Raw genomic sequence first — 18,027 nt, 5'->3', positions numbered from 1 at the left:
ATCACCCTCGATTTAGTCTAATTTATTTATTAACCGACTCCCTCTATGCAAATCAAAAACCACACATTTTGAAATTGAATATCTTAGTCAATTTTTATTGTAAGAGAATCAAACCTTTTTTTCCTAATAAAAAGTTTTTTTGCGCCACTTAAAACACTTTTGTAACTAGAAGTATATGCCTCTGAACAATGATTGCAAAAATAAAAAACCAAATAATGACTTTTGTGAACATAGTATATTTATTACTGTTTAAATATGCACACATAATTTTCGCATATTAATACATATAGCTAGTAAAACAATAAATACAGACAAAAAAGGCATAACAAAGTATAAATGAAGTTGAATTTATTGTTAACTAAAGTTTCAATGAAACTCAAATCAATTTTAAACTGGAGTAATTCCTACAGCTGAAGTCAGCAAAAGTTTCACACTCGTTTGTACTATTTGGTTCATTGCATTTATACATTTTTTTGCTTTTAAAAAGCACAAAGATAATTTTTCTGTATAATACCTTATTTAAAAGACAATTAGAGAAAATGTCATTTATTTATTAGCATACTTTCGAGAAGTATTTCTAATGAAGTATGTGATATTCCCCGTATTAAATTTGGCAGTTACTGGAATTGATAATAATCAAGTATAAGAAATTGCGTTTTAATTTCATAATTTCACTAGCAGTTTACAGAACATAACGAACGAACATCAATAGTTTATGAGAAACATGTGAAATGTAGCGATTAGAGCGGAATTAATAATAGTTTTGTGTCTGACAGATTGGTAAAGGTATCACATTATTTCTCCTTCACTGTGTAACATTACACTGTACTATATCAAGGGCTACGATAAGAACAACTGAGAAGGAGAAATGCGTGGGGTATTGTTAAAATGACGTCGGGGTCGAAAGTTTCAGTTCCTTTTAACTCATAACAATTAGAGAAGATAAGATTATCCAAGGGCGCAGATGATGCGTAAAAAAATAAACCTATCTCAGATGTTAAATTGATATCGCTAATGGATAGGCGCTATTCTGCATAATGGAGGAACAAGATCACGACTCATATGAATTTGCATTCACTTGGACTATTGAAGACTTCATTATGTGGTCACCTTTCTTAGGAGTTCTTCGTAGCCCAAGGTTTGTCTTGAATTCTTTACCAGACATCAGATGGTACATCGAACTAAATTTTTCTCAGCTTCAAGAGAGTTATATTGCATTCCTTTCACTAGGAAGAAGTTCTTTCATACCATCTCCGTGTACCGTAACATGCGAGGTTCAAGCACTAGATCGTGACGAAACGTTAATTTATGAAAGCAAAGAACCTTTTGTCTTATTTCCATATGCACTAAAGTTTGACGGCGTTTGCCGTATCGAAGGTCATCGTTTGATGTCTTTAGCAAGCAATATCCTAATCATAAAATGCATCTTGAAAGCAGTGTGGCAGAAAGATTATGAAGAACTTTTACCCCAGATTTCGTACGAAACTGGACTACTCACAGATGTCGTGTTGCATGCTGGTGGTGCAGTTTTCAGAGTGCATAAAGCTATGTTATGGGCGAGATGGCCTAAGTTAGCAGAACTGTTCGATACAAAAGCGAGCTCTGAGCTCTTTCTAGATATGAAAGCTAATGTATTGGAGACTGTGCTGCAATTCATTTACACCGGAAAAGTAGATTTCAATAGTCCTGAATTATTAGGAGAACTATATGAAGCTGCTGCAAGGTATGGGATTTCTGGCTTGAATCCTGTAATTATTTTAGAACAGAAAGCGCGAACTCGCGTATATGTATTAAAAACATCTTTCAAATGGCCAATAAAGAATTTCTCCAGCCTGCCTATAAACACAGAACTACGTAGTCATCTATTTACTGTAGGTAAATTAAAATCTTGCAGATTTTATTTAACTCTACATATACTTGAAGATGTGATGCATAACAGAATGTTTAGTATCAGCCTCTGTAAAATACGAGAGGAAAATTTCAAGCCGATTTTTGTGAAAAGCAAGATATCTTTCGATGAGAGTTCTTTTCAAAGTGAATACTTCTTCCACTCACATGGAATATGGAAATGCGCAGAATTTCTCCGAAATATTTCTAAAGGTTTAGAAAATGTGTTATTGCTTAAATGCGAGTTTAAAATTTCAGATTGCAGTCATTCATCTGAAATCGTTGAATCTTCTTGTGCTTTTGCATCGTCTCTAAGTTACCATCATTTTAGCGCCAACCTTAGTAGTCTCTATGAGAGTGGAACATTATCGGACATTACTATAGCGGTCGGTTCGAGAACTTTGTCCGCGCACAAATTCATTCTATGTAGCCGATCTGTTGTTTTTTCTAGAATGTTCCAAACGGAACTGAGGGAGTCGAATGATAATACACTTCATATTACAGATGTCAGTCCCGATGTAATGAATGATATGCTTGCGTATATATATTCAGGTAGCTTTGAAAGAACCTTGAGGGCAATTCTTCAGAGACCGGTTGATCCATTCTGCGAGATGGAGAAACTTTATTCAGCATCTTTTAAGTACGATGTCCCAGCTCTCAAGAAAAAATGTTCGTCCTATTTAAAATCCCGTCTTACTCCTTGGAACGCGTGCACAGTATTCCAACTGGCCCTTTCACATTCTGATGATGAGCTATATAAATGTGTACTAGAATATACTACGTCTCACGCAGAAGATGTTTTCTCAACTGACAAATGAAAGGAATATGTAAAAGATAACTTAGCAGGTAAATTTTTGCAGGATATGGTCGTTCATAAAAATGATAATCCAGGACAATTATTCCCAAATTCTGAATCTCAGCCTAGTACAGTAGGATAGGAAACTATTTTGGATACATTGTGACAATTGTGATTACGTGCATGTGCTTTGAGATGTTAAAATATTTTCAGAAGCACTTCTTCAGAATAATTATGACTTCTATATCGGAATTTTAAAATTTTTATAGAACTTTAAATAAATTAATTTGGTAAGTAAAAACAAGAAGTTTTATTCAATTGATCCGGTTTGCGTTGTGTGAATTAACCTACGAGTAATAATTATTTTATTATAATTTAGTTATTTTTTCAGTGGATGAAATAATTTAGTTATTTTTTCAGTACATTTTCGTAGATTTGCGACTATTTGAAAAAGTCACAGACAGTCTCCTTAGCCCAGAAACGCGAAACAAATTTTAAGAAAACCTTTGGTATATCATGAATACATAATTGCATGTAGATAATATGTAGACAGCTTTCATAATAACCTTGGTTTACGTGAATTTTAGAATCGGTGAAGGACATTTGCAGGATGGTTTTCCAAACATTTTATCCATAAATACCATCACATTAGTCCTGCAAAGTTTAAACTTCTGCATGATGCCTATTATACGTAGCATCTAGTTGGCAGCCCTAAACTAGAAATGAATTGATACACTAAGAATAATTTTTGCTTGTTTATTTAGTAATTTATAGCGAACTTCGAAAGGGCTGTCTGCTTAAGCAGACAGATATCTTCAAGGAGGACTTTTCAAAAGAAATTGTCAGACATTCATGTTACATATAGTGAAACTACTAAGACGTATTATTGCTTAAATGCGAGTTTAAGTTTTTAGAGTGCAGTCCTTTATCTGAATTTAAATAAATTTAATTTTTAGAGTGTAGTCATTTAAATTTCAGATAAACTGCGAAAACGCCCGTACACGCAGCCGTTTTCTCGGAATTCGAACGCACCTCAAACCATAACGTACGTGATTTCTGTGCAGGTTATTTTCAAATTTTCTGGATGTATCTTAAGAATTCAATTTTATTATTTACTGTTATATTACAAAATAGAAGGAGATCTCTGCGGTTTTTTGTAGCGCAAGTCATATATAAGTAAACAGATAATTTATTTTAGGAAAAACAGGTGTAAATTTAACTGTAGATAAATATATTACAGTAAATTAAAATTAGTTTTTATTCCTTGTGAATTTCAAAGTAATATATGGTTTTATTTCGCCTTTGTTTGAGGGAGCTGATGTACATATTAATGCATATCATTAATTTTGCTGTCGGTTAAATTATAGGACAATAACGTTTGTAGCTAGGTTCTTGAAGAAGCAAATGCCGCTAACATAAATGTCGCGCATTACTGCTATAGTAAATAAATTTGTAAAATAAATTTTCGTATTTAGGTTATTACAGTTGTTTAACTTCTTCTGCGATACATGAGATTATCGCGTCTTTATTGTGGCTTTCGTTTCGCAATATATCGTTAACTAACATTGCTGTTGCAAATTATAACTTTCCCTTTTAATGTTTTTAGTACATTTGAACAAGTTTTCTTTTCTTTCTCAGAAAATTTTAAAGTATTGCCGATATTTTAAATCTTTAAAAAATCTTTGATTTCCAGTCCAATCTGACTTGAAAATGTTTCGCTGTTTATTTAGCTAAAAAACTGATATTTATTTAGAGTTCAAATTCTCAAGTATTTAAAAATTTCTGCTTTTCTTAACTCTGACTATGCAAAAACGCTATTTCCGAGAAACGATTTTTCAAACGGAGGAAAAAAAGCAGTAATTTTAATACATTTATTTTAGAGAGTATAAAATTCTTTTGAGTATACATTAAACCATTCGTATACAATCTAGAACATAAAAATTATATGAAAACAAGAAACGAAAAAGGCAGAGTTGTACTTTTGGTATGGTTCTGGCAATATTTGTTGTAGCGTTTTGGATTTTCATTTTGTATTGCGGTAATTTTATTTAAAACTAATATTTTACCGAGCATGAATTAATTTAGACAGCTCCTAAAGGTATTTGAATATAGTAACTGGTTACACAGGAGAGCTCTTTAATCTTTTTTTCCAAAGACAAACATGTACTAATTTTGAACACTAGAAGGATGAAATTATCCATAGTACACAAGTGGTGTTGGAAAAATTATACCATCATTTTAAATAAATATTTAAGTAAAAGTTTCGTTAAAAAAGCTGAAATTTTGGGAAGAATAGAGAAATTTTGCATATTTACACTTTGCATTAAGCTTTTGAAACCCATTTTCATGTGCATCAATTAAAAGATTTTGTAATTAAGACAGAAGAACAGCGAACGAAACAAACGCAGAATTCAACAGATAGTACGCAAAAAAAGCAAATATATATGTTTTTATTACTGCCCGAAATATAATATCTTGATTTTTACGTGGATTAAGAAATATCCACGTTTGAAGTTCTGTCATTTTATGTTATAAAACATCTTTAATTTTATTTCACAATATAATTGCGTTGCTTAACAACAATAGTGAACTTGAAATAATACTTAAATACTTACTTAAAATAAACTTAAAATAAAATTTTAATAACTGAAATATCTACTTTTACAGTACACTTAGTTTGTGCACTTTTTAATATATTTAATTTATAACATATCCAACTTATAATGATGAATATCTGAAGAATTTTTATTAATAACAAAAGATATTTCTAATGCTATATCGGTGCAGAATAGAATGGTTTTAAGATTTCATTAAATATTCGATTTATATGTGTATTTCCAGTTAAAAAATTTTCAAAATAAAATAGAGACTTTTATAAAAAGAGTTTCAACACTTGAAGAGAAAAGAACTCTAGAAATATGAAATTTGGCATATTTATCCAGCACTGTAAATGAAATATTTAAATTACTGACGACTTGCTTAAGCTTTAATAAGTTAAACACGAAACCTTTCCTAATTTTGCTTAGCAAAATTCACTATTGCATGAGCAATTAATATTTTCATGCAGCCGCTTACGAATTTATTAATGATTGCCATTTTATTCAAAACGTTTGCTTATAGTTCATCCCTCAATTTCGTTGAAAAATGATTAGTATGAAAAAAGTATTAAAAAGTGATAAACGTCTATAAATTCATCTTGTAATATCTTCACAAATTTTGCACGTAACGTTATGGGATTTTTTTCATTTAACTTATTATATTACGAGGAACATTATAACTTCGTTATATCTGTAAATTATATCTGTATCATTATTATATCTGTAAATTTTATTATAAACTTCGAATTTGCGGTGACTTTATAACAGTTACATTTCATATTTACAGAGATTTTCCTGTCATATTGTTGAAACTATTTTCACAAAATTATTTATATTACTTAGAGTTACAGAAATTAATTGAAGAGTGAAACCCTACAGAGTAGTTAACCACTGAATTCTCTAATCGTATTATTTATGTGGGGTTTTAAAAACACCCTGGCAGCGTTCGATACTGTAGTATGATATATCGCTTTGTGACAGCGGATTTTTGAATTTTCAGACTCTTCCGGAAAGAATGATATTATAACTATATAATATCCATCGCTATTTTGCGTATGATAAAATGTCGAGGAGCCTGGTGAGCTAAGTAGCGACTTATCGCTGAGTTCAAGTACTTACAACGTAGACTCGAGAAGAGTTAAAATACACTTTTATTCACTCAAAGAAAATGATAACAGTCGGCCCCTTCTCGGGCTTTTAATTCAGAATAAGAAAATAAGAAACTAATCAAATACTAACTAAAATAGATTTAGCCGAAGCTAGATACAAATATCTAACGCAATTGGCCCTTAATTTAAAATAGCCGGCGATTATCAACAGGCACGTGAAATACGGAAGAGCGTAATAGATTCAAGAATGGATTAGACAGACAAACACGCGCCACTAAGCACTCTCTTTCGAAGTAATCTGAACTTCCTTTTAATACTACTTCTAACTCATTTGCATTCAATGCGATTCTAAAATCTCATTCTGGTATGAAGTGGGAAACAAGAATTGAAAGGAAAGGGTCTCAAAATTAAAAACAACTGTTATAAAAATAACATAAACCTTACTACAGTAAACATAAGAACGAAGTTAAAGTTAGGAAATGACCTCCGTCGCTACTTTTCTAACAATTTTGCTCTCAATCCGAGCAGTGCAAGGTAAAATAAAACAAAAAGTGCATTGTCATTCATAATTATAACTAAGACACCAGAATGTGACAGTTGGTGAAGCTCGATCGTATCCTATTTGCACATTCGAAAAGCTTATCTTGCGTACTGAGAGAGGAATGTATAAAAGAGTGTATTAGTGAAAAAAAGCATACTTGTGTGTAATTTGGTCTAATAAAGGGATTATGTACTACAACACTGTAAATTCAAGAGTAGCCGGTACTTCAGACGTTTCTAATATTAGAAAAAATGTCTACAAATCAGAGATTTGATGCATATTAGAATCTTGAAAAGGCCGATTGATCTAGTAATGTCGAAAACAAAACTCAGCCATGCATTACTCATATACAGAATGGAAGAGCTGACAGAGTGAAATTCTTGTGCATAATTGGATTTTTAAATTTTTAAACTGAAAAAAAGTTATAAGTGCTCAAGGATTTTTTGAAATGGTTTTGCTTGATCCGAAAAGACTATGGGAGAAAATATTTTTATTAAATCCATCTTCAGAATGGTTTTATTTATGCAACATGAAAAGCAACAATTACCGTGCTTCACGTAACAATGTTTCCTAATTTTGTATAGTTTGAGAGGTAAGATGCCTTAAAAACAACCTTCTTAAGCAGTTAATCATAGAAAAACAATTCCAATTTTTTCCCGAATCGAGAATAACATTTTTCAGGTAGAGGGGAATAAATCCTTATACTTGACGTAAACTACTATAAGCCTACAGATAACTTTCTCAGATCTAAATTAGATCTAAGCCTGGGAAAATCCCTCATCGAATATAACCTCTACTGCAACTCAGTGAAATTGTTATGCTTCCTAAATGAATTTTTTTCCATCCGAATAGACTTAAAAGCCTCATCAAAAGTTTTTCCTATATTCTATACTAATGAAGTATGGGACATGCAAGAATATCTGGAACAGATTTTCGTTTATTTAAGAAAATTTCTACTTCGTTTCGAGAAGGTGGCATAATTAAGCTTAGTGGGCGTTTCTTGAAAATCAATCTTCCTTTTTTGCTTTCTATAAATTTTAAGAACTGTAAGTTTTCTGATAGCTTGCCAAGACGAATTTTAACTTTTAATTAGCAATTGCGGTTTCATAAGGCTCGATCATTTTCTATTTCCTATAAGTTCTTATTAATATATAAATCATTGCTTTCTAGTTTTATATGTGAGTCACATTTTTATAATGACAGCCTTTTTTAAACTCAAATAAATGATAAAAAAATTATCAAAGTGATTTCAATTTTCAGGCAATTTATATTGAAAATATCTGAGACTTTTCTATATCAAATATATAACATTATTTTAATTAAAACTACGGTCCTTTTGGATTAATTTCTCTCCAAGATGTCTGTATAATACCTGATATTTTTTAATCATTCCATTTATTTGAGTCCTAGACAGAAGTTTACATTAGATACGGTGGAGAGACTTTTCACTGTTTCTTGTTTTCAATTTGCTCTTACGATAAAATATTTTTTTCCCTAAATGCTCCATGTCACAAAATATCATCGTTCGCATATTTATAAAATATGCCCAGCATATATTTTAATTATAAATACAAATTAGTTCAAAGACATACTGTGAACAACATTATGCTCTTACTCCAAAAGAAAGATTCAAGAAATCTTAAATAGTATTTATGAGATTTTCGATCTGGTAAAAGTTAATCAAACCGAAACCCCTAACAGACATTAAGTGAATTATCGCTATATCTGAAAGTACTACAAAGTCACAGAAACGTTTAAATAAACCTTTTTATATAAACACTAGCCGCTATGCGGCAAGCCTTCGTCTGGCTTTTAAACGGAAAAATGTATCGGAAAAATGCCTAAAAGACACACCTCTGACCGATGGCCGCGTAAGTTCTTCCAACTTTTTTCTCTTTGTTAAGATTCCAACCCTCCCTTGCACACGGCCCTGATGTATCTCCAGAAAAACATATACATCTTGAATTTTAACAAACGGATCGCATGAGATGTGCATTAAACATTTGTTAAAGCATAATTTATATCCACCTTCTTAACCACCATCATAACTACAAAAAAAAAATTGTATACAAATTCTACAATAAAATTAAAATTTTTTAAACAGTTTCTTACTCGATAGTTTGAATAATTCTTTTTCTGAAATATTGAAATGTTATGATACTTTAGGAATCTTCTGAGAAAATGTGTCAGCAGTCACATCGCAGCCGTTTAACTTAACAGAACAGAACATTTAATAAAAAAATTAACCAACTTTCTGTTGAAGGAAAAATATCACGCAAAACTTTTCAATATCTTACAAACAGTGAAATAAGCAAAAAATAACATGAAAGAAACTCAAAAAACAAAAACTTCCAAGCAGAATTTTACTCCGCAGAACAACTTTATCAAAAAAATATCAATAAAAATGTATTATATATATAAAAAATGACGATGAAATATGCCAATCTCTTAAAAACAGTGACATAAGAAATAAGATGAAAACTTTTTGCCAAACCCATATTTCTAAAAGAATGAAACTATTCAAAATGATGCGATTTCATCAAAAATCTATCAACAACAATAAGAAAGGAAAATTGTTGCCAAAATCACATTTTTAAAGATGTGAGATGTGAGAAGTGTACTCGGAAGCTTCATTTGAATTTTTTTTTAAAAATACAAAAAAATAACATTTTTCCAAAATTCTTTTTGTAAAAGCAGTCGCAAGGACGAAAGTTTAAAGTGTCCAAAAATCAAAGAAAAATAAACTGTACATTTTTAAAAATAAACTTTTTTAGAAAAATCCCGTTGAGAAGGTGTTAAGCTCACTTTGCTAAATAAATTCGTATTTAATCGATTTATTGAAATACGAAATTTATTTTAAGTTCGTAAAATAGCTAAGTGCCTACGTTTCATGACGATGTGAAAATGGAGTGTGAGGAGTGAAATCTCGCTTTCCTATAGCCCATTATGTCTCAAAATGACGCGATTTCTTCCCAAAACATAAAATAAAAAAATTCTAATTCGAATTTCGAAAAAATCGAAATTCGAAATTCGAGGTACCCTGGCTCTTGTCTTAGAGGCACGTATTGTGATACTTCTTTGGAAATATGAAGCAACTCCAATGATGGAACACGGCAATAACTTTTATTTAACACTCAAACAAATGGCGACATACAAACAAGAAGAGAAAACATATTCTATATACTTATTTAAAAAAAAAATAATTACATGCTTCGTGCGAGAAAATGCATGCAGCTTTCGAGCCTGCATTTCAATATTGCCAGTAATCTGTACATTATTTATTATTCATCTATTTCAAATGCACGAGAGATTAATAGCGATATTAAAGCTGTTACAACCTCTCCCCCAACGGAGAGACTCTTTCCGAAGGGAAAAGTTCTGTAAAATTTGACAGTTTAATAAGCTCGGCTTGCTCAATTGCTTAAAGAGAAAAGGTAACTTCTCTGATAAATTTCCAAACTTCAGGTCAAAATTTTTAAGTTTTAAAAAAATATTTTTACACCACATTTAAATAGGAAGAAAATGGACAGTGTTCAAATTAGTCTTCCTTTTTTTTTTTTTTTTTTTTTTTTTTTTTTTTTTTTTTGACGGTGCCTAGATCTCTTCCATGTTGGATCAGTTCTTCGGCTAAAATTCACAACAAAGCCTTTCCTCAGTTCATTTGTGCCTTTCGGATAATATTCAATTTTCTTTTGTTTTCGACAATTGTTTTCTTCGTATATTACTAGCGGCTTTGATATTAAATCGAAAGCCGAAAGATGATGATAACGTTGCATTGCAAAATGATTCTCAATATTAATTTCTTTATCGTTTTTCAAATTTTCGTGAAAATCTTCCACGTTTAATTCTGGTGATTTAACTTCTTCTTCAAATACATCTCTGGATGCTTTATTTTCTTCCTTCATCGGTTCAAAGATCTGCTCTTCAGCTATTTTTCTTTTCCTTTGAGCTCTAGTAGAAACGGCATTAAAATGGTATCACTAAGTTTACGTTCAAGTGATAAACTAATAAAATAAGGCAGTTCAATGTTAACAGGAAGTAATAACCTGATATCACTAATATTACGTTCAGTGATGAACTAATAAAATAAGGCAATTCAATATTAACAGGAAGTAATAACCTGGTATCACTAATATTATGTTCAGTGATGAACTAATAAAATAAGACAATTCAATATCAACAGTGAGTTCAGTGATGAAATAATAAAATAATATAATATCAGTTACGTTCAGTGATGAAATAATAAAATAAGGCTATTTAATATCAACATGAAGTAATAATCTGGTATCACTAATATTAATTTTATTTTAAAAAGCATGGTATTAATTCTTTGCTTTATAATTTTGCTTCAGAAAAAGTCTATTCAAGAGGTTTCCTAGAAGAATTTCCTTCTTGGTATTTTGTACAGCTTATTGACATAGTTCGTATATTTTAGGTTATTAAAATGTAAATTTATATTTTAGAGGTTATTCTCATATTTAGCGATATGACTAAACTAGTAAGAGTAAACTAAAACTTTATTAAGTAAACAGTAAATCACTTAGGCGAGGATACTTTTGTAGCATGATGTATGAAATTAATTTTCTGCAGGGAAAAATGTAGCATCTCAGTTGTAACAGGAAACTTCATTTACGCATTAAATTTTTATATGATAATAATTATACGCCCGAGAAATTATCAGTTTGCGACAACAGTACCATCCTTTTTTAAAGAAGGCTCTCTTTTAAGGTAAACTGTTTTACAGAATTGTATTTATGTCCATTGCTTAAAAATTACACTAAATTCTGCAGAAAAATATAAATGAATAATTGCTTTATTTGCAGTTTACATTATTAAATTACAAGTCAAATTAGTTTTGCAAACAATGTTCATTAGTCTCTTTTGATAAGCATAACTATATAACGTTATTTAAACATCGAAACAAAGGATTAATTATATCACTAAACATCCCCAAAAAAGTACTACATTCTAACAGCAATGTTCGTATACTTCTATTTATTCGTAAGGGAACTGCGAGCTGTGTCACTCACATGAAGTGCAAGAAAAGAAAAATTTCTTTCATCGCATCCCTCAGAGCCAGAACTCGGTTTCTAGGGCAAAGAAGTAGGTGGGAAATACTTCAAGGCAGTTGCAAAATCAATACCTTGCTTTCTGACTTCTAATCAGACTGACTGGTTGCCAGATTCATCTTACTTTCCGCCTCTTTTAACAGGACGCAAGAGTTCAACTGTCCGAATTTCTCTTAACTTTAGGTGGCAACCTTTACTTTCTTCCATGAATTTGTTGTAGGAATCGCAACGTTCTTTAGAACAGAAGAAAGAGGAAAATAAGTTTTCAGAAGTTTCTTTTCCCACACGTAGTGTATATAAAGATACAAGTTATGTTTTTTACATATTTTCTGAAGTTCGTAGATTTAGAAAGTAGCCATTTAACTGAATAAAGCGAAATTTGAGCGGATGGCTGCTTCATTCATAATGTTTGGTTTGCACGAATTAGACTCATGTAAACCAAACATTATGAAATGCAGCCATGCAAGAATAAAAAGAAATAATTTCAATTGCTGGCTTAAATTATAATCAGTTTTCTTATAATATCAAAATCCTATAAAAAATACTCTCTTCTTGTTGTTTAATGATGAAAGGAAGCAAAAACGCGTTGTCTTTACACTAAATTTAACTACATAAATTGAGTTCTTTTGCATCCATCAATCTGAAATTCTTCAGGAAACGGAAAGTCTCAAGCTATGTTTAGGGTTCAGCTCTTTCGAATAAATAATTAAGATAGTGGGACATAGAATTCAAGTGGAATCAAAACTTTTATGAACAATCTAAAGGATTTTCTTTCTAGTAAAGTTTTCAGATTGAGGTTTCGTATCTTTCACTTTGCAGAAAGGAACATCTTCGTCTTCTTCTCGTAATATTCCAAGTACTGAAACAGGATTGGTGGGCTTTATAGTCTATAGAAATGTATTCTCACCTTCGCAAATTGAAACAAGTGGAATCTAACAGTTGCAAAGATTCGTGCACAAACTGGCATAGTGAATTTTCTTCAGGCACAGAAGTTGCACAATTCACCATGAAAGTATTTTCATCAAATTTCCGCTGTTTCTTCAAAGTCTGATAAGTGAAACTTTATATGGCGATTCAATACAGCAATAAGTTAAAAGGCTACAAGTTAGACAGGAGAGAACGGGTCCGGACAACCGGCAGCTTATTGGGAGTGTTCGGGTATCATCCGGAATCCGTAACTGTACAAACCGAAAACTCTTTGGCGCCCCGGAAGCACTGCGTCAGGAATTTAATAGAAACTTTTGTTAATGCTGTATACCGAAATTTGAGTATTTTAAACTGATATTTAAATATTTTACATAATGCGATGATTGTACACTGATGAACACACTGCAGCTTTTACGTAAATATTATGCACTAATAATTAAACATTGCCATGGTGCATTTCATCTGTACCTAGATTTAGACATTGAGAATATGCTACGATTTAAACAGAATACAAATCCATTATGCCTTAGGATTATCAATTCCTGTTCTTCAAAATTCTTCTGTCACAAGAACCTCAAAACATCGCAATCGGCTTTGTTCACGGCTATTCGAAGAAAAGCTTTTCGGATGTCTCAAACAACTCCTATTTTTTTTCCAAACCTCATCAAATATGGCGATATTTGTTCGAGAATATTCAATCCTTTTTCGAACGTAATCGTTTTAGGAAAGCGAATACTGATCTGATAGTTGAATTTTCTTTAAAAACTCTGCGTGGTAATCTCATATGTTTTCTAGATTTTCAGCAGACACATCTTCAATTACTCTTTCATTACGTCATTCGTATTGTCGTAAAAGCATTTTCATATTCATATAATATCTCTAATCGAATAAATTTGCCTACAATGGATGTACATCGCTCTTTAGTTATGTCGAAAGTGTTCTTAAGTGTTCTACCTCATCAACGCAAAGTAATCTAACCTCATAGCGGATGTCGCCATACTTAGCACTTCTACTTTTAAAATCTAATAGAGTTACTAATTTCTTTATATAGTTATTTTTAATTTCTATAGGTTTTCAAATTATCAAAACATCTAAACGCTAAATATTTTTAGTATTTGTGGATTCAATCAACATTGATGTGACGACACAAGCAGAAGTGGCATAAGTTTCATTATGTGTCTTTCAGTTTTGTGTCCCCCATCAAAATTCCATTATATTTTTTCCATCATAGAGAAAGAATAATTTAGTCGCATTATTTTCTCAGTTTTTTCAGTAATTATTGGCCCCAGCTAGTTGTGAATTATTTTCATCGAATTCCTACACACATTCCTACACGTTGAATTCCTACACACATCTGCTAAGCCGACTTTCTGTTTCAGTAAGCCATAAATTTCCACGGACGGTGATTAAAGAACCGTGTTGAACACTTCATCGATCTCTGATGCATGGATAATTACTCAGTTTCATCCAAAATACTTTTCAAGTTCTGATAGCGGCCATTTCAGTCAATGCTGCCAGCTTAACATTTTAAACACAAAATGCAAAATCTAGCATTTCTTCGAAGCATATATAGAAGGAAAATTTTCAAATTAGCATATCGCTAGGCACTTTTAAAAATTAATTCAGCACTTTTCACCATTAAAGTTTATTTATTTGCAATAATAATGTATGCATATATTTTATTTCACTGATTTTATGTAATTCTACTAGTGAACAGATTTTATGTAATTCTACTCTTTTACGTACATTTTCGTAACTTGGTATCGCTGCTCATTTCTCTGTTTAATTGTCAGTGCGTAAATTGACTAGCTATAACCTGTAAGCTTGTTGGCTTTTACCTCTAGATGTCCTGGAAGATTTAGCTTTAGAACTTCCCCAATTACAGGATTCTGGGTGTCAGAATATGTTTCTAAAACGTTCACCACTTCACAGCAAGTCAACATAAATTATGAAAATTATTTTTGCATAAGTTAGATATAATGAAAGAGCATAGTACCGCAGCAGTTAATTCCGAAGTACATACTCAATAGGCTTCATGCAATCGTTTACTTTCTGTAAGGTTACCAATCTCGGAAGATGGATTTACATAATTTTTTGCTTTTGACCCATCAGCATATATGGGAGAAAAACTGATGTGTTTAGGCCTATGATTAGGAAAAAAGTGGTTTAAATAACATCGTTAGTTTCATTTTATTAAGAAGGTAAAAAACGTGCAGAAATTGAATCAGGGCATTCTCCCAAGGTTGTATTTTAGAACACTTTATTGACTAGACTTTCAGGTCAGATAGGCAGTATTCTTCAACAAGAGAATGGACCGTTAAAGAGAACGAATGCGTACAAATTTACTGTACCTGAAACCACAGGTCATAAGAGTTATGTGATTCGTGTAGGACGATCAAGTTGCTCCATTATGAAGTATATTATTAAGATATTAATACTCCTCATTAAGTACTTTCTTAATTATGCAAGGCAGCTTTCACTATCGTGAGCTATCACAGAACGTCGAGTATATGTAAGTGTTTCACGACGTAATGTCTTCGTATTTCCGACACACTCCCACTGTTAACATCTCAGAGGATTTGGTAAATAAGATTTCTTTTATAGCAATTTAGGCATCGATTCTTAATACATTTTGGGAAGGCCTGGAGTACTGAAAGTCAGGATAATGTGCCTTGTACTTATTAAATGACTTTGCTTTCGTTGATCCGTTTTGCAGCACAGATCTTTTTGCCCAGAAAGGTTCAGAGATTAGTTTTCTCCTGATACATACTCAGAAATCATATGAGGAGAAAAATACAGACTTTTATGTGCTGAAGCGTTAACATTAGCATGTCCTATTTTACAGATTCCAAGAAAAGACGCCGACTAAATAGCAGATGTATTTGTAATAACAGATTTTCACATCAAGTCTTTTAACAGTTTTCAAGTCACCAATACCTGATTTTAAATATGTATGAATCAGAAACGGTGGCATTTCGCCAAAATAATTTAAATCACTGATAAAAACTTAATCACGGCCCAATTCTGATACTTTGTTCACTTCAATTCTTCTTTCTTCCTTTGTATTGCTATGGTTTTGCATTGCTATGGTTTTAAGAAGGACTTATGTCTGAAAAAGGAAAACAATTCGGAATTGGCCGCCGTAATCACCATAGACTCTAACAAGGACCGACATGGTACTATGCAAGAACTAACCAGGTCTATATGCTCACTGAAGTCATACAGTTGACTCTCTCTAAAATAGGACCTCTCAATCGCTTATCCCCAAGCTACTAAGGAATAGTGACCAGTTGATTGACATTAGTGGGGATAGTTAAGCTTTTTCCGTTTAGATTGAAGTAGAGACCAAAACAGCGTTTTCAGGACAGTAGTTTACTCCTCGAGTACCAGGATGCTTTTTTCCAGCCATACGGTTCTTCATACGCTACAGAAGCGTAGGCAGTTTTCTCATCATGGATGAAAGTTTTGTAACAGCACGTGACGATGAGATCTGCCTTGCAAAAAGAAAACCACAATAGAAAAAGAAATGAGGAAGCGAAAGATAAGAAGTGGTGAAGAGCTCCTCGGAAAACAACCTTCTTGGTGATTTCCCGAAGAGCTGAGCTCTTTGCAGTCACGACCTGCCTGCTCCAATTTCATATTAAAGCTTACCCAAATTTCATATTAAAGCTGCTTCTTGAGAGTAAGTGATCTGCTAGATTTTTTTTTTCTGAAGACTATTGTTTCTGTAACTCCACTTTCAAAGACAGCTAGTTAGATTCTATAGACTAAGTCTGTGCACCAGTTTCTGGAATAACGAAATTAACCATTATCTGGATTAACCATTATCCACTTCAGGATGAGTAACCCGCCATTCATCAGTCATAACTTCTCTCTGCTAAGTGCTTCTTAATCAGCGATATCAAAGTCTCCGCTGATCTGTTGTTTGCCAGGCATATTTCCAGCCATAAATCTTTAAAAAAATCTCAGTTATCTATGTTCTTTCGACAACTTTTCTTACATTATGATTTATTTTCATCGTGCCAGTTTTTTCGATTTCTACAATGCAGCCAACACCGCCCATTTTCGGTGACTGGATTCCACGTAGTATCTTATCCCTAATCCACTGTACGTACTACGAATACCAGTCGTTCGCTGTTTCCAGCTAAGTCATTTTAATTTTTGTGTTGCTGTGTAAAATAGCACTCTTTCTCACTAAGAAATAAAATATACGTCAATAATATTAACTTTCACAGAAAAAAAAAAAAAAAAAAAAAAAACTTGGTTTCAGTGAACTAATTCGCCTGGGACAATTATTCGTATTTTTCTGAGGCACGAGTCCAAAGCCAATGAAATATGCCTGATCCATTTCTTTTGTGATAAAATTTCATATTATGCCCTCGGAGCCTGATTTTGTTGCATGCAATAATTCATCTGAGATGTACCCTAGCAAACAAGGTTCCCTGTCTTTGAAAACTTCCTTAAGTATACAAAAATAATTCCATCCATTAATTTCTAAAGAAATCGGAAATATAATGCCAAAATAACAATAAATTACACTTTCAAAGATGAAAGTGATACTACAATGCATATACTGGAAACAGCAATGTAAGGTTTGTTTGATTTATTTGATTAATACAAAACCGGCAAGGGTTATTTGCCTAAGGGGGGATGCTAGTTCGTGGCCACGTTATATTTGGAAAGACCACGGAAACGGCCATGCAATATGACCTTTCGCCTGGAATCGAGTCCTGGTCAAATAGCCAGCGTCAGCGATTTTACCGCTTAGTCGTTGGTGGGCAGTAACGAAGGGAATATAAGAGAAATTGTTCCTATTCCGGATGTGCAAATTCACTGGATTACCAACATGAACTTCTATCGGCATTTTCGCGGTATTTACATTTACTGGGTTCTCTGCGGTAGTGTTTTCCCAAAAATTAAAGACTTGTACTGACCGATTTCCAGGTTGAATAATGTTAGCTTCGATGTTCGAATGATAATTCAAAGACATATAAGCATAGCACTACATATCAAAATGTATCAAACGCTCTGCATACTAAATCAGTTGAGAGAGCGCGAAATTCGACGTGAAGGGTATTAGAAAATGAATCTGCGAGTCTGC

General features: G+C 32.4%; 2 protein-coding genes across 3 annotated transcripts in view; both read left to right on the top strand.

Moving 5' to 3' along the window:
• LOC118188221 (CKLF-like MARVEL transmembrane domain-containing protein 4) overlaps positions 1–18,027 on the top strand; it is a 191,424-nt gene that overhangs the window by 54,814 nt on the left and 118,583 nt on the right. The window lies entirely within an intron of this gene.
• Positions 1,014–2,990, top strand: LOC118190920 (speckle-type POZ protein B-like). Its single transcript, XM_035361717.2, has one exon. It carries the CDS (start codon positions 1,038–1,040, stop codon positions 2,703–2,705), a length of 1,668 nt encoding a protein of 555 aa, XP_035217608.1. The 5' UTR covers positions 1,014–1,037; the 3' UTR covers positions 2,706–2,990.

This window comes from Stegodyphus dumicola, chromosome 7 (assembly GCF_044657685.1).
Source record: "Stegodyphus dumicola isolate Sdum_Otavi_A_Nest chromosome 7, ASM4465768v1".
Lineage (NCBI taxonomy): Eukaryota > Metazoa > Arthropoda > Arachnida > Araneae > Eresidae > Stegodyphus > Stegodyphus dumicola.
This window is presented reverse-complemented; position numbering and strand designations above follow the sequence as displayed.

What these genes read in the sequence shown, in the direction of transcription:
- LOC118190920 (XM_035361717.2), top strand. Translation starts at nt 1,038, where the DNA reads ATGGAGGAACAAGATCACGACTCATATGAATTTGCATTCACTTGGACT.